Raw genomic sequence first — 26,726 nt, 5'->3', positions numbered from 1 at the left:
AGTTTCTAACTACTCAACTAAATATTTCCATAAATGGAAACTCTTCTTAACCAGCAAACTAACTTTTAAAAACAACCTTTTAGAAAATGAATTATCTATTAAAACTCCTCTTTAATCATATTCTAATAACAAGATGAGACATCCTCCAACTCTACTACACTAAGCAAATCCCTAAGTATTTTGAATCTACTACCCTTCAAAGCTTTTGTCATTAAGTCAATAAGATGAGATTTTGTGCAACAATATTTCAACTTGATTCTCCCTTTATTAACTTATCTCTTAGAAAATGAAACTTGGTTTCAATGTGCTTGCTCCTTCCATATAATACAGGGTTCTTTGCAAGATCAATTGCAAACTTATTGTCCACTTGTAACTCCACGAATTCATCTATTTTCAAGCCCAATTCAAACATTAAGGTCATTATCCATAATTCTACATTGGATCTCACCTGAATCGCCCCATCTATCCTCCTGAGGAGAAGTTTGGTTTCAAACCCCAGTTCGAACAGGAGAAGTATGCCATGCTAATGTGTCTTGGATGATTCACATCTAAGGGTCAGGCGCCGATGAGCACATTGAATCATCCATGTGGCTGAGAGCCCTCACAGTCTAGGCACAACGACGCAATTATCAGGGGAGCGCTCTACCACTGAGCTAATAGCCCGTCGTGCGGGCATCCCATCAGGGCCCGCTATTAATGCTTGACAAGATGCACTATGAGATGTATTCAGCTTCACAAGTAGATAATGCCACCACAATTGCTTTTTGGAGTTCCATGAAATAAGAGCACCACATAGCAGAAGCACATAACCTGACATTGATCTTCACTTCACTTTGTCACCACACCAATCTGAGTGAGAGTATGTTGCAAGATGTGCTTCACATTTCTCCTTCTGATATGGGAATAGAATTCCCAAATTAGTTGATCCTTTTAGGTACCTTAAGATCCTTTTTGCAACGGACAAATGAGATTGCTTTGGGTTGCTCATAAACCTACTAACAAGGCCTACTCTATATGAAATTTTTGGTTTGTTGTGGCAGATGATTCTTAAGCAGCCTACCAATTGTCTAAACAATGTGATGTCTAGTGATTCTTCATTCTCATGAGTGTCTAGCCTTAGATTTCATTCTACTAGAGTTGATACTTCATTGCACTGGTCCATTTTGAATCTGTTTAGTACCTCTTTTATGTACTTTCTCTTATTCATCACTACTCCATCATTGGTTTCAACAAATTTAATACCAAAGAAGTAAGATAATTTGCCTACATAAGTCATCTCAAATTCATGTTTGAGACTATTCTTCATTCTTCCATTTCTTCTTCACTGCTTCATGTGATCAATCTATATGATCAAGACTACAAGACCTTTAGTTTTCTTTATGTACATTCCATGCTCCACTGTGCACTTCTTAAAGCCTTCTTGGTGAAGAAATGAATCTATTCTCTTATTCCAAGTTCCAGGAGCTTGTTTTAACCCATACAAAGCCTTCTCATTGTTCGAAGACGAACTTTCTTCAATTGATCAGCACCTTCGTTCCCTTCTCCAAGATCTTCCAAGCGTGGATTGAGGTTTCTGCTCCAACTATCTTTTCGAAGTGAACAATGTCACACATTGATGGATCAAGCATAATGCCTTGCAATCATTATTCACATCCTTCGTGTGCTTCATTCTTTGTTCATCTGTGGCATTCTCTACTGGTGGTGTGACTCCATTCCCCACGATTTTAAGAATTTCTTGGTACTCAAATATCACCTTCATTTATGCGTACCACCATGGCCAGTTCTTACCATGAAGGATTGGGAGATTCGTTGGAAAGTTGGTTTGCCCCATCCTTGTATTCTTGATTTCCCACAAAAACATGCTACTCTTGATAGCAGATGTTGCAGCAAGACAAAGAAAATAGAAGAAATTGAGATAGAGAGGAAGAAGAGTGTATAATGTCTCTGAGTATTTCTCATATTTATTGAAAATGAAAGTCAAGTATATGTATATAACAACCAAATACAAGCTAAAATTAGAAAAATACCAAAAATCAGTTTCTAACTACTCAACTAAATATTTCCATAAATAAAAACTCTTATTAACCATTAAACTAACTTTTACAAACGACCTTTTAGAAAAAGAATTATCTCTAAGACTCCCTCTTAATCCTATTCTAATAACAAGATGAGACATCCTCTAACTTTACTACACCAAGTAAATCCCTAAGCATGTTGAATCTACAACCCTTCAAAGCTTTTATCATTAAGTCAGCAAGACGAGATTATGTGCAGCAATATTTCAACTTGATTCTCCCTTTATTGACTTGATCTCTTAGGAAATGAAACTTGGTTTCAATGTGCTTGCTCCTTCCATGTAATACAGGGTTCTTTGCAAGATCAATTGTAGACTTATTGTCCACTTGTAACTCCACAAATTAATCTATTTTTAAGCCCAATTCAAACATTAAGGTCATTATCCATAATGCTTGACAAGATGCACTACAAGCTGGGATGTATTCAACTTTGCAAGTAAATAATGCCACCACAGTTGCTTTCTGGAGTTCCATGAAATAAGAGCACCACATAGCAGAAGCACATAACCTGACATTGATCTTCACTTCACTTTGTCACAACACTAATCCGAGTATGCTGCAAGATGTGCTTCACATTTCTCCTTTTGATGTGGAAATAAAATTCCCATATTAGTTGATCCTTTTAGGTACCTTAAGATCCTTTTTGAAGCCACAAATGAGACTGCTCATAAAACTACCAACAATGCCTACTCTATATGAGATTTATGGTCTACTGTGGCAGATGATTCTTAGGCAGCCTACCAATTGTGTAAACAATGTGTTGTATATTGATTCTTCATTCTCAAGAGTGTCTAGCCTTAGATTTCCTTCCACCGGAGTTGATACTTCATTGCACTGATCCATTTTGAATCTGTTTAGTACCTCTTTTATGTACTTTCTCTAATTCGTCACTACTCCATCATTGGTTTCAACAAATTTAATACCAAAGAAGTAAGACAATTTGCATAGATCAGTCATCTCTAATTCATGTTTGAGACTATTCTTCATCCTTCCATTTCTTCTGCACTGCTTGATGTGATCAATAGGTCATCCACATATAAGCAAATGATCAAGACTACAAGACCTTTAGTTGAATTTATGTATATTCCATGCTCCACTATGCACTTCTTAAAGCCTTCTTGGTGAAGAAATGAATCTATTCTCTTATTCCAAGCTCTAGGGGCTTGTTTTAACCCATACAAAGTCTTCTCATTGTTTGAAGACGTAATTTCTTCAATTGATCAGCACCTTTGTTCCCCTTCTCCAAGATCTTCCAAACTTGGGTTGAGGTTTCTGCTCCAACTATCTTTTCGAAGTGAACAATGTCCACACATTAATGAATCAAGCATAATGTCTTGCAATCATTATTCACATCCTTCATGTGCTTCATTCGTTGTTCATCTGTGGCATTCTCTGCTAGTGGTGTGACTCCATTCCCCACGATTTTAAGAATTTCTTGGTACTCAAATATCACCTTCATTTGTGTGTACCATTGTGGCTAGTTCTTACCATGAAGGATTTGGACATTCGTTGGAAAGTTGGTTTGCCCCATCCTTGTGTTCGTGATTTCTCAGAAAAATGTGCTGCTCTTGATAGCAAGACAGAGAAAATAAAAGAAGTTGAGATAGAGAGAAAAAAGAGTATGTAATGCCTATGAGTATTTCTCATGTATTGAAAATGAAAGTCAAGGTTGTGTATATAACAACAACCAAATACAATCTAAAAACAGAAAATACCAAAAATTGGTTTCTAACTACTCAATTGAATATTTCCATAAATGGAAACTCTACTTAATCAACAAACTAACTTTTATAAACTACCTTTTAGAAAATGAATTATCTTTTAACAAGTTCAAATCATATAGGGTTTAAGGATAGGTGTATTCTTTTGCCACCATTTATTTGTAGATACACATTTTTTTGAACATTTTTTCAATTAATAAAAGTGTTTAACATGTTTTTTTCTGAAGAAAAATAGTGTTTCTCCATTTACTTTTTATTATATTTTTAAATAAATAAATCAATAGTGTAAATTAAAAAAATTGAAAGGTCTGATTTCACCCTTAAATAATTAACATAAACTTAACAGAATGACATATTTTATTAATGAGAAAAGTTTAAATTGATTGAAATAAAAATAAAGTTGATAGTATCATTTGCAAAAAAGTATAAAGTTTAAGGGGTTATATATATTTTCCCTTATTTTAAGATAGGGTGTAAAACTTCATTGCTGTAAGGTACAATTTTGAAAATATTCAATAAATATTTTCTTTCATTTAAAATCATCTTTTAAAATAATTTTAATTTAATAATTTGAATTTTTTTAATCTTTCAACATTAAGGTTTTTGGTTCCGCTCCAATTGCACTTTACGAAATTATATTTTATATGAGTCGTTGCAACTTATTTATTGTTAGTTCAGATTTCATGTTATAAAAGTTTCTGGTCAAAACCAACATAGAAATATGAATTCCAATGTCGTAAATTGGGAAGGGTCAGCTACATTTTCGTTTGTTTATTCACCTTTGATTCTTTCTACATACAACTTACTCATACTGCATACAAAGTATGTTATTTTTGAGAAAAAACTTATATAATGAATAGAAACATAAGAATGTGAAAATAGTAACCGTTATTGAAAGTGAACCGAGTAAGGAGAGAAAAGAGAAATGTAACAGTAAAATGAATCCATTTTCATCTGATTTAAAATAATTTGCATATTAAAAATAATCTGTCTATTAAAATAATTTAAACTACTGCTGCAAGTATTATAACGTAGTTATCATTTCAAAGGCAGATTGATATAATATCATTAACTAAATTACACTGACACCCATAAGTTTTAGCGAAATTATATAAATCACCCATCACTTTTCCACATCTATGCAAATCTCCTCATTTTTTATATTTTCATTACACTGACCACCTCCGCGTGAGAAATAAGTGTAATTTTTTTGAATAAAAAATGTGATAAATGCAATTAAGTTAAACAAAACATGGTATATTATGGATACAAATCCAAATAATATATAAGTCGGTACCTCATTATTATTTTTAATTCGTTACGATATAGTATAAGAATGATTTAAACAATATCTCTTTAGAATTGTTGATGCATTTTGTAACAAAAAATAATAAAAATACATTGATTTGTATATTATTTGGATTTTTCCTCATAATATATCATATTTTATTTAATTTAATTGCATTTATCACATTTTTTATTTAAAAAATTACACTTATTCCTCATACAGGGTAGTCAGTGTAACAAAAGTATTAAAACTAAGGGAGATTTGTATATATGTAGAAAAGTGAAGGATGATTTGTGTAATTTCACAAAAACTCAAGTGGTGCCATCATTAATCTATCTAGGGCTTAAATAATGTCCAACAAATTATTTAATAAGTATTATTAGGGAAAGTTATCATGTCAATATTGAAACTTTTCTATTGGGCTCTTCAAATGTCTCGTATACTTGGATTTAGGTATTACCAATGATATCTCCTCACCTTTTTGCGTGAGGAATTAATCACTTTCAAAGTTTATAATTGTCCCTCTCAACAAGTATCACTCTCAAGAATCAACATTTGACATTTGGATCTTTCCATGATCTAGCGAAAACCTCATAAATCATATCACTAGTTTTTGGTACTCAGACCTTACTTCAAATATACAAAACTTGCCTTTTTCATTTACCAAAACTTGTTTAGTTTTTAACTACTGCTATAATAATACTTCGAATATTTTAATAAATTTGGTAACCACATATCTAAAAGTGAATTTAACTAAAATTACCATTAATAATATTCATACTACCAAAATAACCTTAAACAATAAACTACCAACATATATATAGTTGCTACAGACCCATTTCAAATCAAAATCAACTTTTCAAAACTCAACTTTGCAAACTGGCTCCCAAACACACCAAAGTCATACTACTCATGCCTAAATTGTGCCAACATGTTTCGCTTATATTGGCTTCTAACATAGACTCTACACTAGATCAAACACTAAGAAATAACTTAGAAGCTCCATCTATCCAATTGCGTCTTCGCTTCAGCCATGTCTTTCTGTGCCTTTTTTCGTCGATAGAAAATTGGACAATCCCGACTGTAAAACAGTAGTTCAATACATATCAGGAATGATAATGAGTAGCTACAATTACATCCACAAGAGCCAGATGAAATGACACGAGTGAAGAAAAATTTCACAGAAAACGGACCAGTGGATCGGACTTAGTGGGTCTGAAGAGGGTAGATGTACATATCCCTACCCTTACAGGCAAAGAACTTGTTCCCAAAATTTGAGCCCATGACCTCCAGGTCATAAGGCAAACAACCTTGTTATTGCTTTGAGGCTTACCCTCTAATTATAAAATTTCAAAAATAGAAACAATTTGAATTTTAATGATGAAAATACCTTGTGCAGAGAACATCCTGATGAAGAGAACCTTGACACTCCTGACACTGTGTCCACAACCTCCCAAAAAGCATCTCTAGCTCGGACACTGCAGCCACACCATCGATTATATTTCGAATAAAAATCAGCTTAAATCATCGAATACAACAGAACCATTCAAAATAGAACATAGGGTACTCAAGAGATACTACCTTGAGCCACTGTTTTGCAGTACAATTCTGCTTCCCTCCCTTTGCAATGTGAACAGAGAGTGTGAACTCCCTCCCTGAGACAAACCCAACAAAAGATAGTATTATCAGACCTTTGTAAAACAGTTGAATGTATATAAGAATAGACACAAGTAAACCTCCAATGTTACATCTCTTAAAAATAAAGACCCAAGTATCATCATGTATAGTATTGTTGCAAATACAATATCTTTTTTGGACATGCAAGTCTTTCATCTAAATTGCACAACAGCTACTACTATGATTTCCTATAACAACTGAAGACTCTTGTTTTCATGTTAAGAGAAAATCTTGATAAATTCTACAAGAATTTGACATCAAGAGAAAGATATTCAAGATCTTATTATAGCTCAAAATGTTTTGGATGGTGGGAACTATACATATTATTGAAAACCAGGAGACAGATTTACTGAGGACATAACTCTTATAGGGGTGCACATCTGTTATTCCACAAGTTGTATCCCATCGGCTATGATTTGTTAGGAAAATAATTATTATTTTTTAAGTTAAATATATTTTTCAACCAATCACACGTTGATGGTACATGCAGTGACATAACTTATGAAACAGCAGATGTGCTCCCCTCTTATAGTCTTATTCACCCCTTAGATGCACAATTTCTAAAATGTTCATTAGCAAAATGTCATAAGTTCTCTTTTACATAGGTGTTGATTTGTTGTGGGTGGGAGGCTTTATGCTCATTTCCATGACTGAGGCACAGTTCTTGTATTGATAAAATACAGGTCTAGAATATAGTTTTGAACTGAGGCAGTGTGGCAATCAAAACGTTACAGAAAAAGACAATTAAAAGGATGAGTGTAAAAAATGTCGGACTATGAGAAGAAAAATAAATAAAAAATGAGTTGTATCTCAAAATCAGTTTACATGAACCAGTTTTAAAAAACTTAGGTAGTTATTGAACAGCAAAAACCTTATATTTAAAAGTTAGCTCCACTGCATTTAGATATCTACTTTTCAGAACCAACTCGCTTCTGATACATTTCAATTTAGTAGCAAATATGCAGCCTAGCTCATACAATTTTTATAGTACATGCATAAATGGTAATTATTTGAGGTTCTTGTCCCTATGTGTCTTTTCATTTTGGTGACTAGAATAAAATAGAAAAGCAACCACCAAAAAAGAAATACATAAATACAAATGAAAAGGAAATGTAAGAGCCTCAAGACAACAAGATATGAAATGAAAAAAATGGATACCTAAGCAAAGCTTTGCAACCGATACAAGTGAGCTGCTTCTTAGCAAATTTCATTATGCCACTGTTTGATGGAGTAGAAATAGAAATAGATCGTGTGTGGCTTCCATGGAGAAGATCCTTACTAGCATTCTTCAATATTGGCTCAAAAATCCTTAGAATTGGCTGTAGCATGAAAAAAGTTAATAAATAACAATAAGCATTAAAGAAAATCTAAAACATGTATTAAACAAACCTTGCTAATTTGATTCTCAAGATAGTAATGAGGGTCTATTGGTATGTTGTTCTCTAGTACATATATTGGATCCTCTGATCTCTCATAAGCCTGATATTCTTAACATAGGTTAGTCTAGAGCATATCTTTAAAATACTAAAGCCCCTCTTTAAAAAAAATGTAACATTACCTTGGCACCTTTTGCAGCTTTAATAATCACATAAGGTACTCTATCCCCAACATTTGGAGCTGTGGCAGCATCTCGCTGTAAATTATAAAGTAAAATAGAATACACTTATAACACAGAAAACAGACACATCACAAGCTCAATACGCACAAGTAAAAATAAATTTATGGTTGTAATGAACAATGCATGGTTACACTTACACATATAGCTTACCAACCATTAGGAACATAAACTTCGGAATATGATTTATATGAGCAATAACAATAAAAATGCTAACATCTAAATTAAAGTGACTTCTGGCTCTTTAAGTCTTTTTAATATAGTTTTTCCTGTTTCATGTATTGAACTCGTGCAATGGGCATATATACTTTAACTGATTTTTTCCTTTCCCAAATGAATCTCATTAAAATATCGTGAAAAAGTGCATTTAATTATCACACCAAACCTTGCGCATCCTTTCAGCAAGTTCAACGTGAGCTGCCTTCACTTCGTAATCATCTCCTGTCTTCGTCAAACCCTAATAAAGCAATCATATCAATTCAAGTTCACAGCAATTAGACTAGTAATGCATCGACATAAAATGTCTGAATGCTCCATGCGAAGCTATTAGCAATTCAAAAGATCATTAGAGGCTTTGTAGACCCAAAAGATTTCATACCTTTGTAATAACCAAAAGTGATAAATCCATACGATTCATGAGAAGATCTGAAATTGCATTTTTAACATACTGGACTGCCCCAGGGATGTCCCGGTCTATCAGTATTTTGTGAAGGCAATCAGTCACCAGGTTTTTGACCAATAAACAATTGTCCCTTCGAACTGTTTCAATACCTGTTAAATACAAATTTACGTTAAGAGGTACTTCCACAAAGCATCAGGAGCAACTAGTGGATAAGTATTAATGTATACCTTTAGTGTCCATTTTGTCAAAATTGTCTGGTTTTGTCCAATACAAACCAGCATATCTCTTTTTGCTGATCAGGAGATATGGATAGTAAATCTTCTCAAACTCTAGTTTAATGGGCTTCACAATAAAAAGGATAACAATACATAAGGGGAAAATATAAGTAACAAAAAAAAGGAAGCAATTAATTTCAAACACATTTATGCAAGAATGAAGTCTCAACCAAATTTAGAAATTTTGAAGGTGCTACCTAAGACTGCAGCAGAACAAGACCACTTCCACCACAACATCTAAAGTTACAAAGCATTTGATGCATGCAAATGATTTACGTTGTTGTTACCCATCTCTATATACTAAACCACTAGCAGGACTATCTGCAAATTTTATCCAGTGATAGGCAAACATAGCTTTTGCCATGTATATGAATGTCAATGTCATAAATAACATCACGGCTGCTGAACCTAAAATATTTGAAGATTTATGTAAATGTCATAAATGTCATGATTTGACTTTCATAGAACTAGTAGTGGTTAGAAGAATCAAATTTCAGAACTAATAATTACATTATTTTTGGGAAATTATAAAATTAAAAATTAAGTTTGCCCATTTATGAGTATAAGTAATTTAACGAAATCAATTAGCATTTTCAAGAAAATCACATATACAAGGAACAAATGGAAAAGATGAAAAGTAGTTTGAAAACCTTGATAAAAGTTCCACTAATATATTCGGCAGCTTCTCTCCCCAAGTTCATAGCCTCTTCTACAGCAGAAATACCAAATTGTACCATGACTGAATCTGTATCTCCATATATTACCTAGTTGCAAGAATTGCATCGATTTGTAAGACATCTAACATTAAAATCTGGAGAACTGTTTATGGTAGTAAAGCATGAGAGCAAGCTCAAATATATTTTCCGATAGGCAAAAATTTTAACGGGGAGAGAGGAGGGAAAACATTTGCAGCTACCAGTGACTGAACCCAGGTGCTCACACTTTATGCATAACCAGAAATGTAAAATTACTGGTGAGGATGGAAATTTTTACATTGCTGCGTCAAAATTAAAACTTTGCAAAACAGTATAGAACTGAAAAGGAATAAATTTGCTCGAATCTAGACAAATCCAATGACCAGATTGAAGGAAATGAAGACCACTGTATGATAAACACTGGTATCTAAGAAAGATAGAAAGAATAGGAAAATTGAATGGAAAAGCCCCTAAACCAGAATCAATTTGATTCTGCTGGGGTTCTAAAGAATTTTATTGAAAGTAGAGAATTACAAGATTTAAGAAAGAGTACAGCTCTAGAATTCCACAATCATAGTTCCCTCTGATTTTCCCTCAAAATCAGAATAGATTTCCCTAACTAACTAACTACCAAGCCATCACTTTCTATTTATAGACTTCCTAACCGAATTAACTACCTAAGGGTAAAGAGGGAAATTTGCTATTTACTTAGCCAAACTTTGCTCTTCCCTCTTCTATACACATTCTTAATCATAGGCCTATTCTTCTTATTCCTATCACTGTACCATTCAGAAACCGAGATTAGTTTTCTGTTGGTTGGCAATTGCAGGATTGCAGCCCATGAATGATAAGAAACTGTGAACTCAACATCTTATTTATGAAGGTTGAAATAAGGCTCCATAAAGACACCTACAGAGCTTCACCAACTAACCCACCCACCCATATATTTTATGACAGGCAGCAAAACAAGAAAATTCCTAAATATTATACCTCAGCATTGTGTTCGTAGCCATTAAGCGTTGTAAATTTATCTTCCACCAGTTTCTTTGTGTGCTCGATCATTTGTCGCCCTTTACAAGGCATTCACAATTCATGCAATAATAAGAACTCAGTTGAAATATTATTACATTTCAACAAAGGATGACATTCCAAGAATAATGCCAGGCTAAAAGGTTAGACCAATACCATAGCTTGTAACACTTGATGATATCTCCAAGCATGGTAGCTGACCAACAGTAGCCCCTGTAAACCCATATACAGAATTTGCACTAATCTGGCAAAAAAAAAGGATTTTAAGATGCTAAAATAACTAGTACAGTTATTCGTGTGCACTAGAGATAACTGAACATCAAAAGTGAAAAGGACACACAAAAAGGACATAAAATTAACATATGCACCTTCAGGGCCAACTGTCGACCATCAAGCACAGCTTTTTCAAGGGGATCCTTTGCCTCCTAAAGTATAAATAAAGAAGAGAAAAATCAGGTACAAGCAGAGATAACATATAGAATTAAATATAGTAAATTTTTGTTGTTCAAATTGCTCATATTCTTGTGGAATATGATAAGGCCTTTTATGGGCCCATAGTTGTGGAATGAACCTTTTGTACAGAAAGGGGTAATACAAGTTACGCGTTTGAGCTTATGTAAAAGGGTTACGGTAGAGGGCTATATATATGTGTTATGTAAATCTAATGATTATAGAAAACAACAATACAAGTTATGAGCTTAGGCCTTAGGTTGATGTAAAGAGGTTAGAGTAGAGGACTTTATATATGTGTTATGTAAACCAAATGATGTACAACTACAAACACAAGTCCTTTGATAGACACTGGTATCTATACTAGTTAAGAAAAGAGAATGAAAGGAAATGTCCCTAAGCCAGAATCAATGGAATTCTTGGCAGGGCTTTAGGTTTTATTGAATTGAGAGAGAAAGAAAATGAATTACAAGATTAGAGCATACACAAATCCCTGGATCCCTTTTCCCCACCAATGATTCCTGAATCAGATTGGTTAATCCAAAAACTCCCTTTCCCTCTTAACTGTTATGTTATTAATAGCAGTTAGTTTCCTAACTGATTCTAACTACCCAAGGGTAGAAAGGGAAAGTTGGTTATTCTATCCAAACTTTCCTCTTTTCCCATTTATACACGTTTTTAATCATTGGTCTGGTATTAGCCTTATCAATACCCCTCCCCTCCCCCCCTAAACATTCTAACTTGTCCTCAAGTTGGAGACTAGGAAATCTGTCTTGTAGTGTGGCTGCCATTTCCCAAGAGCATTCATGATCAGGTAAATTCTACCACTTGATCAATACCTCTTCATTACCCCACTCATATTCTCTTTTGTCTATGACCTTCATTACCCCACTCATAGGTGGGAGTGGTTGAGGGTGTTGATCAGGTTGAGGGTGTTGATCAGGTTTAAGAGTCTTCTTCAACAAGAATACATAAAAGACTGGATGGATTTTTGAGTGCAGAGGTAGCTCCAAATGATAAGCCACAGATCCTACTCTCTTAACTATTTTATGAGGTCCATAATATCTCGGGGCCAACTTAGCATAAGGTCTAGCAGCTAAAGACTTCATCTTGTATGGCTACAGCTTGAGGAAAACCCAATCACCAACCTCAAATACTACCAATCTTCTATGCTTATCAGCATACTGCTTCATCAAATTCTGAGCCTTAGCCAAATTACTCTTTAATTCTTCCAAAATGTCATCCCTCTGAGTATATAGCTTGTTGACTTCTTCCACCTTAGAAGGGATAGTTCCAGCCTTCAACAATATAGGAGGTTCTCTCCCATACAAGGCCCTAAAAGAGGTCATATCAGCTGAACTATTGTAGCTTGAATTGAACCAAAATTCAGCCCAATGCAACCAATCTACCCAGTGCCTGGGTTTAGGCCCTACAAAACACCTCAAGTAGGTCTCCAAACACATGTTAGTCACTTCAGTTTGGCCATCAGTCTGAGGATGGTAGGATGTGCTTAATTTTAATTGAGTTCCTGTCATTCTAAAAAGCTCCTTCCAAAATTGGCTTAAGAACAAGGAGTCCCTATCAGAGACAATAGTGCTATGGAACCCATGCAACTTCACCACCTCTCTTACAAACAGAGCAGCCACTTCCTTTGCTGAATAAGGATGTCTCAGAGCAAAAAATGAGCATATTTGGTTAACCTATCTACCACAACATATACAGTATCTTTACCCTTCACCCTAGGGAGTCCTCCTATGAAGTCCATAGAGATGTCCATCCACACCTGTTGAGGAATAGGTAAAGGCTGAAGCAATCCAGCAAGGGCTAAGGTGGAGTACTTATTCCTCTGGCAAGTATCACAACCTTCCACAAACTCCTTGACATCCTTCCTCATACCCTCCCAAAACAAGAAGCTAGAGATCTTCTTGTATGTTCTAAAATACCTTGAGTGTCCACCAGTAGGAGTTTCATGACATTCAGATATAATCAAAGGGATCATGTTTGAAGCTTGAGATATCACCAACCTATCTTTGTAGTACAACACCCCCTTCTTGATCTCAAATCCTAGATGAGCACTAGAAGAAATGAGTAGATCCTGCATTATTTTCCTCCACTTAGGATCTCCCTGAACCTCTTGCACCCAATTGTCCACATCTTCATGACTCACTATAGAGATGGCTGAATACATAAGTCTTCTAGATAGAGCATCTGCTGCAGAATTCTCACTACCTGGCTTATATTGAATTTCAAAATCCAAGCCTACCAATTTTATAGCCCATTTGAACTGCTCATCAGTGAACAATTTCTGATTAGTCAAGAATTTTAAACTCCTCTGGTCAGTTCTAATAATGAAATGCCTCCCTAGCAGATAGTGCCTCCACTTCTGAATAGCTTGAACTAAAGTCATGAGTTCCCTTTCGTATACTGATTTCTGTTGAGCCTTCACTGCTAGCCCCTTGCTCCAAAAAGCTAGAGGCATACCCTCTTGCATTAAGACAGCCCCTAGGCCAATACTAGAAGCATCAATCTCTACTACAAATTGCTTATTGAAATTGGGGACAACCAACATGGGAATCTCCATCAAGGCAGCCTTCAACCTCTCAAAAGCAGTGGTGGTATCTTTAGTCCAAATGAAGGAGTCATTCCTCAGAAGATCAGTGAGAGGCTTGGCTAACTTGCCATAGTTCTGAACAAATCTTCTATAGTATCCAGTGAGCCCTAAGAATCCCCTCAAACCCTTGATATTGACAGGTGCAAGCCAAGTTTTCACAGCCTCTATCTTAGAAGTATCAGCAACCACCCCTCCTTTAGAAATAATATGGCCTAGATACTCAATGCTACCCTGACCAAAACTACATTTCTTCATATTGGCTTTGAGGCTATTAGTTCCCAACACAGCCAAAATTTCCCCTAGATGTTGGACATGGGCTTCTAGGTCAGGGCTATATACAAGTATATGATCAAAGAAAACTAGGGTAAATTTTCTGAGGTAGGGTTTTAGGACCTTATTCATAAGAGATTGGAAGGTTGAGGGTGCATTGGTCAGCCCAAAAGGTATGACCAAGAACTCATTATGGCCTTCATGGGTTCTAAAAGCAGTTTTGCCTATATCCTCTGGTTTCATCCTTATCTGGTGGTACCCTGACTTCAAGTCAAGCTTAGAAAACACATTTGCTTCTCCTAATTCATCCAACAACTCTTCACTGAGGGGAATAGGGAATTTATTTGGGATGGTAATTCTGTTGAGAGCTCTGTAATCCACACAAAATCTCCACCCCATCCTTTTTTTTACCAATATGATTGGGCTAGAATAAGGGCTTATGCTCAGCCTAACTACTCCAGCTTCCAACATCTCTGCCACAAGCCTTTCAATCTCAGATTTCTGATAATATGGACACCTCTAAGGTCTGAGATTAGGTATTTCAGCTCCTTCTTTCAAATGTATAGCATGGTCATACTGTCTAGTAGGAGGAAGTCCCTACAAATCCTGAAAAATTCCCTCATATTGCTGCAACACCCCTTCTAATTCTATAGGAACCCTCCTCTGAGTCTCAACCTCCCCAGAAATACCATACTGAAGAAGTAAACCCTCCCCTTCCCTCAACAGCACTTGCATAAAGGCCCCTAAAGACAATTTTGTCTTGGTCAAAGCAGGATCTCCCAAAATGCTTACTAAGGAATCACCTTTCCTCAAAGTCAACCTCATTCTACCAAAATATGCTCTAACCTCACCCAAACTGGCCAGCCATTCTAACCCCAATACCACATCCACCCCTCTTAAAGCAAATAGATAGAAATCTTGAATTACCTCAATTTGTGGTAGGCATAACAGGAGTTGAGAGCATGCAAGCTATTTGGTGACCATCACCTACCTCCACCATATAAGATTTATTATCCTCCACCTTCAACTGGTCCACCAATTCCTTTGAAATGAAATTGTGTGATGCCCCACAATCTATCATAATAACCACTGGAATCCCACAGAGATTACCCTCAATCTTCCCAGACTTAGTAGTTGTGAGTCCCTTCATGGAATACAGAGAAAGTTGTTGGGAATCAGAGTGCTCCACCACTTCTGCCTCCACTTCCTCTTCTCCTTCAACCTCTTCTTCATCAGCCATCAACAACATGCTCAACTATTTGAATTTGCATCTATGCTCCCTAGAGAAGGGTTCATCAAACCTAAAACAGAGGCCCTTCTCTCTCTTTTCCGTCATCCCAGCATTAGTCAATCTCTTGAACTCCCCTAAAGCCTTAGAATTATTAGCTTCTTGATAGGTCCTGGAAGGTGCAGTCACACTTCCTATGGAGGATACATCTCTTCTACTACTTTGGGTCGAAGAAGGTTCCATAGTAACCACCCTGTTGAAAGAATTGGACCTACTTGAACCAGAAGATCTTGAAAATCCCCAGGGAGGCCTTCTACTCACCACCAAGTTCTTTTGTTCTATCAGTATGGCTTTCTGCATTACCTCTGGTAAGGTTTTAAGTTCACATAGCCTTACTTCTGCCCTAAGCTCCTCCTTGAGTCCATTCAAAAACACCCCTTTCACAAAATCTTGGTTGAGTCTCCTCAAGGCTCCTGCATACTTCTCAAAATCCTTCACATAAGCCTTTATTCCTCCCTCCTGCTTCAAGGATAGAAGTAACTAAAAAGGGTTTTGAGCCATAGAAGGTTGAAATCTCCTTACCAATGTCAATTTGAACCCTTCCCAGGTAGGTTTTGGGTTGCAACCCTCCCACCACTGATACCAACTCAAAGCTTTTCCCTCTAGAGCAACCAGAGTGGCCCTCATCTTTTCCTCTTCAGAAATGGATCTAAGAGAAAAATATCTCTCTAACTTCTACACCCAACCATATGTATCCTCTCCTAAGAAAATGGGAATCTCCAATTTCCTCCATCTATCTTGGCTTTGGCCCAACTTGTGACAATTCACCTCATCATTTTCACTGCCTTCTTTCACCGCATTCTCAATGGGATTCACTCCTAGCTTGGTGGCTATAGCAGCCAATAGTTCTTCAGTCTTCACGATACGAGCTTCACTCAGCTCCATTCTCATTCGCATTTTCTTCCTGTCTTGGCAGAATTCCTCCCTTTCTTGCATCCCACTATCGTTTTCTCTAGCCATGCTTCTTGTAGAGACCATGCGACAAAACCCTAATCAACAGCGGCGTGATGTCTTCCCACAGGCACCAGAATGGTGCTCTGTTACCAGTGATAGACACTGGTATCTATACTAGTTAAGAAAGGAGAATGAAAGGAAATGTCCCTAAGCCAGAATCAATGGAATTCTTGGCAGGGCTCTAGGTTTTATTGAATTGAGAGAGAGAGAAAATGAATTACAAGATTAGAGCATACACGGATCCCTGGATCCCTTTTCCCCACCATTGATTCCTGAATCAGATTGGTTAATCCAAAAAATCCCTTTCCCTCCTAACTGTTATGCTATTAATAGCAGTTAGTTTCCTAACTGATTCTAACTACCCAAGGTTAGAAAGGGAAAGTTGGTTATTCTATCCAAACTTTCCTATTTCCCCTTTTATACACGTTTTTAATCATTGGTCTGGTATTAGCCTTAGCATCCTTATTCTCTAATACTTAGTGATAGCCGCTCAAAGCTCCCAGAAAAGTAGGCACAAATTGGTCGAACTTCGTTAACAAAATCCTTCATGTTTTTCCTCTTTATTCTCTTTACTATTCAATCGCTCGTTTGTTCCCAGTAATTTTAATTAATCAAACACCACAGCTGACAGCAAAATAAATAAATCCAGAGTCAGTATTCACAGTATGTACAGAAAGCATACCTTTAGATCTGCTTTTGCCCTTTTACGAGCAGCTAATAGCTCTTCAAGAATTTCAGGAAGTATCCCCTAAATATACTCTCATTATTTTAGTGCCTCAACTTTACATAAACTTCTAAAATGAAATTAATGTTGAACCTTGGAAGAAAAGGCAAAATAATCAACTACACTTTACAACCAACAAACCTTTTGCAAATCTGATTTAACAAATGTTTCACCAGATGGAGTTTTGTTCACTGACTCCGGAGGGAGGTTGAGCTTCCGAGCATCTTCAGGGGTCACCTTCAAGAACAGTAAACATATAACATATAATCTCTTCCAATTGTTGCCTCAGAAGAATTGAATTAAGCTAATGAATAAACATTTATAAAATAAGAACAGCAGAACTCAGAAGTTTAAGGCAGTATCCAGAGACAGTGGTGAATATTTACCAGAGTGCAATAACATAAATTATAGGCCATCATAATAGACGGATACAAGGATGCAAAATCCAATGTAGCAATTGGCTTTTCATAAAATCCAGCCTTTGCCTCCAATACCTGCATTTGTAAATTTTACATATCTTGCTCTTGTAATCAGCAGGCAAAAGGTGGACAAGTAAAACATCCAAAAGGAAATGGGCAAGTGAATAATAAGACATACTTGAGTTTTTGTATAAAAAGAACAATAAAGGATATTAGATATTTGAGTAACAGAAATAACATGAAGAATAAGACATAACGGTTAGTAATTAATTGCTGTGCTTAGGTAGTACTAGTAGCTAGTTAGTTGACAGGGATAGGTTATAAGTGAGTCATCAGAAGAGTGAGGGATTTATCAATTGTATAGGAAAGGAGAGGGAAGTATTTCCAAGCCTCTCGAAAACCAGGAGTGGAGAGGAAGTGAGCTCTGTTATTCTCTGGTGCTGAATACCTTGGTTACAATCCAGAATTCATATCAGTAAACTACATTTTCCATTCAATATGGTTCACTTCTATCAAAGACTCATATACATGCATGTGTAATTGTATATACATTGATGAGGAAGGGACCTTTGAATATCACAACTCGACCATTTCGAAGAACAGTAAACATATACTCGTTCCCAATTGTTTCCCCATGTGTATAGAAAAATGGAGCTGAAAAAGCAAAGAATTAACTTACAGTGGCGCCTTCAAATGTTCCTTGCTCTGACCCTGCCTGTTTAGCATTAGGAAGAACAAGGTTCTTCTGTTTTGCCTTCCTAAGAAGTTGTGAAAGCACCTGCAAGAGAAGAAAAAAGACCCAATTACTTCCACAAATTCAATGTATCAATTTTTTTTTAAATTCAATATTTCCAACCATTGATAAGAATGGAGGAATTTTAATGCCTACCTTAATGCTTTGTCCCCTGGAAAGCAGGAACGAAATTGGGACACCTGTAACTCGAGCCATCTCCACGTAATTGTAAATAAACATTAATTTATCCAAAAGCCGCTGAGGGAGATATGCATCCTGCATAAAGAACAAAATAAAGTGACTCATAATTTTTTTAAATTCCTTTCCTCGTGGCATCCATAACCTAAAGAATATGAAATCATGTATAATGTAGTCATAACGGATTCCCTGCATTTGGTTCACATGGCTTTCACTGGTAAAAGATTCATAAGCATTACAACTTTTAGAGTAGTAGCCTAAATACATTGTTAAGATTTTATAGATAACACGACTTCAATTTACTCCTTTGCATATATTTTGAAGAAAAACAAACATGCAAGCTTAAAGTCTTCAAACAACTAAGATATCTATAGTTCTATTCAGAGTTGTGATGTTGAACCCTATTTTATACACTGAAAAATAAGAATTCACAATCAAAAGATTTCAAGACCAAAATGAACTTTAAATTCACAAAAAATGACAAATCTATTAGCGTTGAGAAAAATATTAGAAATTTTTTTCAAATTGTTTGGTGATGTTAAAGAATCCAGGTCTCGATAAAAAAATTCCAATAATGCGCAATAAATGAAGTGGTTACAAATTCTAATTTTTAGTACATATATATCCTTTTTTAATAGAAAATTGATAGGAGACAATGGCCAACAAATTAACATAGAAAATCCTTTCCTAACAGAAGTATCTATAAAACTAAAAATGCAAACCAAAAAAGTCATGCCTATCAGTCAGATCATAAGATGAAGTGGCAAACTACTTATCTCTATGGGTAACTCTCGTCAATATTTTAAAAACTAAAATGCCATAACCATGGGCAAACTATTATTAACACTGAGTTTTATCCACATATGAAGTTTACCTGCCAATGAGAACTTGTTGGGGGGAAAATGAAAGGACTGGACAAACACATAATCAAAAGGTAGCAACAGAGAATAGCCCAAGAGAGAAAAGAATAAAAATATGAACCTTCAAACAATACACAGCAAGACGCCTCCTAGTTTCTGGATTTCCATTCTGAAGATCAGATATGATTGAATGATGGACATCTTCTTTCTGCAGTATATGAACATGCAGTGACTAAGCGTCTAAGTCAATAAACAACATACACAATAACTTTCAAGAAAAACAAGATTCCAGCAAAAGTAGCCTGCTTGGAAGAATAAGAGGACTCACATATTCTAATGGGATGTATAAGAATAGGCCAAAATGCAGAAAATGTACATAAATACACCAAAAGATAAACCGTACATAAGATAACCAATGAAAATTTATTTCCACTACATTACAACTCCGATGTAATCCAGGCCATTATAGACAATAGCAAGAGACCAGGGCAAAAAACTTTGCCAGCTACAACATTAAGTAAGCGTTTACATCAAGAGCTCATGCATTGAAATCTGAAACTTACTTAATCTAGGATTATCAGAAAAAAGGATAAGTAAATTGTAGCCTCTATCAATAATTTAATTCCTATATATATAAGAATAAAAAATCAAGGGCAAAATATGATATCAAAGGATGGCCTTGCCTGCTCAGAAAGGAAGTGTGCTGACACAGAATTCAATGAATAAGAACTCAGTTTGTAGTCTCTTTGCATAACCTACAAATCAAATATCGAATATCAATTATTATATATAAAAGGAAAACCTTGGGTCACTTTTGCCATGAAATTTGTTTGACATGTGGGAAAAAAAGTTTGGCATTTGGCAAATTATTTATCACTGATAACTGTTTTTATGACAAGCGCCTGACAACAGTATTTCTAACAAATATTCTTAATTAATTTACTCACTGTTCATATTTCAATATATTTGCAGTTCATTGTTCCTTATATTTATTTATTTTTCTTCTTTTCATTTCCAACCCACTGGTAGCTTGAATTTGTTTTGAAGTTAAAACAATATCATTTGCTTTTTTTTTGCTTTTATTTCCAATACATATATTAGCATGTATCAATATTCATAATGTTTTTTGAACTTTTTTAAAAAATTATAACTTATTTATTTAAGATGATTTTCATGTGTAGAGATAATGGCTATGTGTAATAAAAAGGATGGCACAATGTACGAGGCTCTCACCTGGTGGGATTTGGGGAGGGTAGATGTATATAGTCTTACCCTCGTAAGCGAAGAGGTTCGTTTCCAGGATTTGAACCCATGACCTCCAAGCTTCAAGTCACAAGGCAAGCAACCTTACCGTTACCAAGGCTCATCCTCTTCAATGAGGGTGTCTAATATTAAGAAAATTTAAATATTTTAAGGCTTTTGTTAACCTTAATTGTAAGGATTAAGAATATGTAATAGAAATGGCAAGTGTATATTGGTTATTTATAGAAATTTAGGTCCACTATTTTTTATATATTAGATATACGATTTTTCAATCCAAGTTACTTTTTTATTTGTTTATCCTTGGCTCCTAAGATTGAGATTAAAATTATTTCAGTTTACTTTTGTTCCTAATATTATTATTAGAATTAATTTTCTAAGTAATTGAATACGTTTGCATCTATATTTTTAAAAAAAATATTATTAACGATATATTATATAATGCATTGTACATTACTCATTATTTATTGTTAAAAGCATTCAAGGGTATGGTTTGTAAGACTTTTAAAATAAGTATTTGTAAAAAAGTATGATTTTTTCCTAAGTTTCAAGGGTATACCGAGTTAATGCTTTACAAAATGGAAAATTAAATAGGAACAGATTAATATAATAATGGAATGGATTATTAAACTAAATAGAAATAGATATTATATTAAAGAGGGTTGAATGCCTACCTTTTTATTATAGGATTATATGAATACCTAACAAAATTTTATATATTAAATTTTCATTTTAATTTTAATTTCATATCTTAAGTTATTATCAGGTTATTTTTTAATTTCTATATTTAAAATATAAAAAACAGATTAATGGAACCTGGAGCAAATCAAACTGGACTCTCCCTTCTATCATAACTTCTTTACTTTCCCTAGTCCCATACTGTCTGTAAGCAAACATAACGATGTGAGCAAAGGTTAAGGGCATAATTGAAAATATAAAAGAATAAAAAAAGTGATTTCAAAATTCATATGAAAGGTTAAGGACATAAAATGTTGTTCTCACTCCTTTTTCATAGAAGTTGGCCAAATCAAAAGGCACCATCCAACTATATCAAGAATGCAACATGAGTCTGTTTGTTTACCTGGATGAAAAGGTTGTGTCTTTTACTCTGACTCTACTGTTCCTGATACGGCCTAAGATTGGAAATTCTACTATTTTCAAGGTTGCAGCTCTCTAAAAACAAAAGAGCAGCAAATTAAATTATGTTTAAAGAGTAACTATAACCAAATGCACCGACCTTCCAATGATTAATCACAAGTGTATTCTTTAATCTCAAGGTTAAGTTATCACCTCAATCAAATATGGTAAGTCAAATTTGCATATGTTATATCCAATTATAACATCAGGGTCCACCTCACGGATAAAATCCTGCAAGCAAATCATTTTTTGTCAAATTATAAGAACCTTGTAGACAAAGGATTATGGTTCCGTTAGAAGTTGCATATGATACTTAATAATAACATTAAACAAAGTTAAAAGCACTACAAAACCTCATGCTGTGTGACATACTAAACGGGATTTCAAATATTGAATTAGTGTGTTTATAAATTAAAAAAAACCACTTTACTTAGTGGAGAGGGGAATTATACTAGATCAAATTTGGTGTTTTACTTTATATTGAGATATAAAATATGTAGATATGATAAGAATACCCTCCAAGCTAGAAGCACTTCTCTTTCTGTATCAAATGACATGACATCAACCCCAACTATTGGGGAACATGATTTAAGCGTCATAACATTACGAATTAACGGCTGATCTTCTCCTTGCAGAGTAACTAGATTAGCAATCTGTAAGAAAATGAGACTTTTCAGTCTAGAAGAAGTAACATGTGCATAGTTATTTAAGTGATAAAAAGATAAGGCAATGGACCTGGATAACAGGATCGTGGCTGGGCTCAGGAAAATGACCTTTACGACCAGCACACTCAATGTCAAAACTCAATATGCGAAATGGAGCCATCTTCGAATATTCCCCTTCTGGGGTGTGACTAATCAATTCTGAATACCTATAACATCGTTAAGGGGAGAAAAGAAAAATATAAAAGTGTAGTGTGCGGATAGACCTCTTATGAGGATAATGTTAGAGGGTATCATATGAAAGAGGATACAGGCAATCAAACTCTAACTGACAGTAAGACAATGTTTTTGATGTCTTCTTGTATTTTCCAGCGGGAAGCTCTATCCAATTTCCACCAACAATGTTGCAATCAATCATGAAACGAAGGGTGAAAAGTACATTGCTTTCATAAGTCATGAAGGTCTTCATGCCAAGACCATCAAGCTGAATACCTCTATCAAGAATACCTGCCAAGTTTCGAAATTTTGGCAAGAAACAAATTAACTCAAGAAAACACCATCACATGTCAACATGCAAGAACCAAAAAATTACTGATCAACTACCTTAACATAATATTGCATATAAATACAGCCTACGAGAACAGTGTAATTTAAACATAAAAAATTAATTGGATAATACTGGATTACTAAAAACAGAAAAAAATTATTATACTGGAAGTAGAATTCTACTGATAATATTTACCACGGCAGCTGGCAACCATTGTTGGGAGTGCAACTACAATTTTGAGAAATGGATGAGAATCAGACTGCTGATAGTACATAATGCTCTTTTTTTGCACCAGTTCAATACGGCGAACCAATTTTCCCACATTACTGTTTCTATTTGCCTCCCTCATCCTTGCCTAAAGCATATCAAGATGCGAACAGTAAATTAATGCAATCCTTAAGTAGAAAATAACTTTTATATTCAAGCACCAAGACAAATACCTCGAGAATCTGATGAAAATGGGAGATATCATCTGGACGCATTCCAGGAGGGCAGCTGATGTAGAAATATGGTTCGAACCCGTGAACATTGCAGCAAACACTGTGTCCTAACAAACAGCCCAAATTTATTATATAACTCCAAGCTTGAGAGCCACAATCAAAATTATTATGATAGAATATAATTTTACATCAACTTTTTCAATTAAACACTAGAGTCTACCCTGGTTCTATTGCCAAGGATAATTTTAGGACACTTATGGTGTGAAATATGTAACTAGAAAATTATAGTGTGAAATATCTAAGAAATAAATTTAGTATGCAAGAAAGTAAAATCCTTTCATGGTTATCTCTTAGATAAAACAAGTATGCCAGCAGTTATGCAAAATAAACCTTTACATCTTCAAAAATTACAATTAGGAATTCACAATTCTCATCATTTTCTCACATTGCTAGAGTCAAATTACGATATTAGTTGTGAATCAAGAAGTTGAGTTCAATTCTAGGTGTTAAAAATATTCAGTATAAGTTTGTCAGACCATCAGTGTGTCCTTTTCTGTGCATTGATCACTGCATATGTAGACTTGGAAATTATTGATAATCAAGATTAAGGCTAGAAACTAACTGCATGTGTAGGTTCATAGATATTGATTTGGAACTCGGTAAAATCATATTTTTATATATATAATCAAGTCCGTCAAATTATAAGTGCACCTTCTTCTGAAGTATCTACACTGTGCTATATATCTAGACTTCTAAAATTATAGATAATGAAAACTAAATTTGGAAAGTCAAAAAATTGTTGGACTTCTAAATTTGAATTTGGCACATAAAATCTGAATTCAATCTCATGTCAAAGTTTTCATAAGGGAAATGTCGGTTATTTTTCTATGTTAAAGACTGACTATCCCAGAAAAAAATATGCTCGTGCAAGCACCACAATCATTGTATTTATAAATATAGGGGCACAATGATCAAACTCTTGATCATTTGATTAAACAGACTCTAATATCATGTCAACGGCTAAGTATTCCAAAAACTTGAAAATATTGCATGAAAACGCAATAAGGATTTTATTTTTCTAATATTCTAATCAAATAATTTATTAGGAGACTTACATATGAGAAAACCACAGGCCGACAATGTGAATTAGTAAAAACTGTATTGTTCTTAAAAAACCATAAAGGTAGAAACATATGTACTCTCTGAAGCCGTATAAGATGGGTAATGGCAGAGAGACTGACATTACAGCTTGTGCTAAAGAGTAAGTTAAGAGTGTAAATAATGAGTAAGGAAGGGGGTATATTAATAGAACTTCTATATTATTCATTCATTTCAACAAATTGATGCTTGATAACTGACAGCAGAAATGCTTCAATGCACCTTCAACTGTTATTATTCTCTTTAAAACTTATAATTTCTAAACCTATCTATTATCCATTCCCTCTTAAAGTTACAAATCCAAGTTTTATTCACTACAAGCTTTTTCACAAAAGTGCAAAACTATGAATAATAAAGCTCAAATTGCCGATGTCCTTTTCTTCTTGAAGAAACCAAATACTTAGCAGCATGTAAAGAAAACACAAACACTAGCTAACCTTCCTTTGTAACTCCAAATATTCTAATAATGGCAGCGGGTCCAGATGAATTCGGTAGCAACTCCTTATGACTTTCTCCAATCACATAATCCATCTCCAACTGCTGAAAAACTAAAAATCCAAAATAAAGATATTAAATAAATAAATAATCAATCAAATGAGTAAACTGACATTTTAGCCCTTGAAAAAATAAACATAGCTCATATCAGTCCCTAACTTTAGAAAACTAACATTAGTCCCTCAAACTGTTATGTATCAATCAAATTGGTACGAATTAACATATGCATTTTATAATATGACCCATGCTTGCAGTTTCAAATTAGTGACAATGTTAACTGCCAGCCAGGTTTTAAATCGGTTTCAGATACTCCAAAACCTTGACATTACGAACTATTTTAGACAAATGTGGCTGATGAGACCACGATCGCGGGCATGATGTGGTTTCGGAAGCTCCAAAAACCTTAACATTTCCGCGTGCTTACTAGTCATTCAAAACCTTGACAGTAAGTAGCAGCCTGCTATTTGACAAATGTGGCTAATGCAACCACCATTGTGGGCATGATGTGGTTTCGGAAACTCCAAAAAACCTTAACATTTCCGTGTGATTACTAGTCATTCAAAACCTTGACAGTAAGTAACAGTCTGCTAACAAATGCATGATATATGGAGATAATTTACTAAAGTCAGGGACTAATGCAAACCAAGGATTATAATTTCAAGAGGACCAAAAGAAATTGAACTTAAAATTTTATATAAAAAAACGAAACCCAAAACCCTAGTGAAATTACTCACGGACGCTGCGAGACTGAGCGATGTAATCTGGGGAGAGAGGAGGGCGGGTCCACTTGGCGAGGCGATCAGCGAGGGCCTGGCGCTGTTCGATGTCACGGAGGATGAGCGATTCTTCGTCTTCGGAGATGAGGGTTTCGTTGAGGAAGACGTCCTCGTCGACGAACTCATCTTCTTGGTTCAAGGCTTGACTCTTCGGAGGGTTGGAGGGTGAGGGCTGAGACGGCGGTGGAGGGCGTTTCCGGCCACCTTTGTTCATGGCTGAGATGGAAGGGTTGGAATTGGAAAGAGAGAAAGAGAAGTTGGGAGAGTGAAACTGGAGTGAGGTAATGAAATTCCCGCCAGTTTTAACGCGAATGAGGCGTGGCCTTTTTATTAAGATTCTAATTTGTTTATTTCCTTGTTTATGGGTTATGTTACTAATATCTTCTGTTCTAAAATAGTGTAATATTTTAGTTACTATTTAATATTGGTAAGAAAAATAATTAAATTAATAAAAAATTTAATTTAAATATATATTATCAACCAATTATATTTTTAATTTAATATTAGTAAGAAAAAATAATATATATTTTTTAATTCTATATATTTTCAATCGTACACAAAGTAACACAATATATAAAATAACATATGTGTTCCCCATTTTAGCAAGAGTCTTTTTAAAAAGTTAGAGTAAATACATATTTTAATTTATCATATTTTTTCAATTTTACTAAATACTTTTTGAAAATATTGGTCAATTAGTCTTTATTATGTATTATAAAATAGAGTAAATTACACTGATACCCCTTG

General features: G+C 34.8%; 1 protein-coding gene across 1 annotated transcript; it reads right to left on the bottom strand.

The window, feature by feature from the left end:
* On the bottom strand, positions 5,821-26,293 carry LOC109343403 (DNA polymerase delta catalytic subunit). The gene is made up of 30 exons (XM_019581664.1): positions 25,938-26,293; positions 25,146-25,256; positions 23,551-23,657; positions 23,306-23,465; positions 22,875-23,070; positions 22,637-22,772; positions 22,417-22,554; positions 22,055-22,132; positions 21,846-21,937; positions 21,581-21,647; positions 20,188-20,259; positions 19,626-19,712; positions 18,603-18,722; positions 18,393-18,491; positions 17,681-17,788; positions 17,436-17,531; positions 17,253-17,318; positions 11,366-11,422; positions 11,154-11,241; positions 10,959-11,038; positions 9,924-10,037; positions 9,226-9,340; positions 8,975-9,147; positions 8,762-8,833; positions 8,320-8,394; positions 8,151-8,240; positions 7,920-8,080; positions 6,666-6,739; positions 6,475-6,562; positions 5,821-6,165 (listed from the first exon to the last, which is right to left on the bottom strand). The coding sequence occupies exons 1-30, from the start codon at positions 26,191-26,193 to the stop codon at positions 6,078-6,080; spliced, it is 3,264 nt and encodes a 1,087-aa protein (XP_019437209.1). The 5' UTR covers positions 26,194-26,293; the 3' UTR covers positions 5,821-6,077.

Source organism: Lupinus angustifolius, chromosome LG03, assembly GCF_001865875.1.
Source record: "Lupinus angustifolius cultivar Tanjil chromosome LG03, LupAngTanjil_v1.0, whole genome shotgun sequence".
In the NCBI taxonomy this organism is placed as follows: Eukaryota; Viridiplantae; Streptophyta; class Magnoliopsida; order Fabales; family Fabaceae; genus Lupinus; species Lupinus angustifolius.
This window is presented reverse-complemented; position numbering and strand designations above follow the sequence as displayed.

Coding starts and splice junctions, on each gene's coding strand:
- LOC109343403 (XM_019581664.1), bottom strand. CDS start 26,193: ATGAACAAAGGTGGCCGGAAACGCCCTCCACCGCCGTCTCAGCCCTCA. Junction 22,555..22,636: donor GCCACGATCCTGTTATCCAG/GTCCATTGCCTT, acceptor ATTTTCTTACAG/ATTGCTAATCTAGTTACTCT. Junction 21,938..22,054: donor ACTTACCATATTTGATTGAG/GTGATAACTTAA, acceptor TTTTGTTTTTAG/AGAGCTGCAACCTTGAAAAT.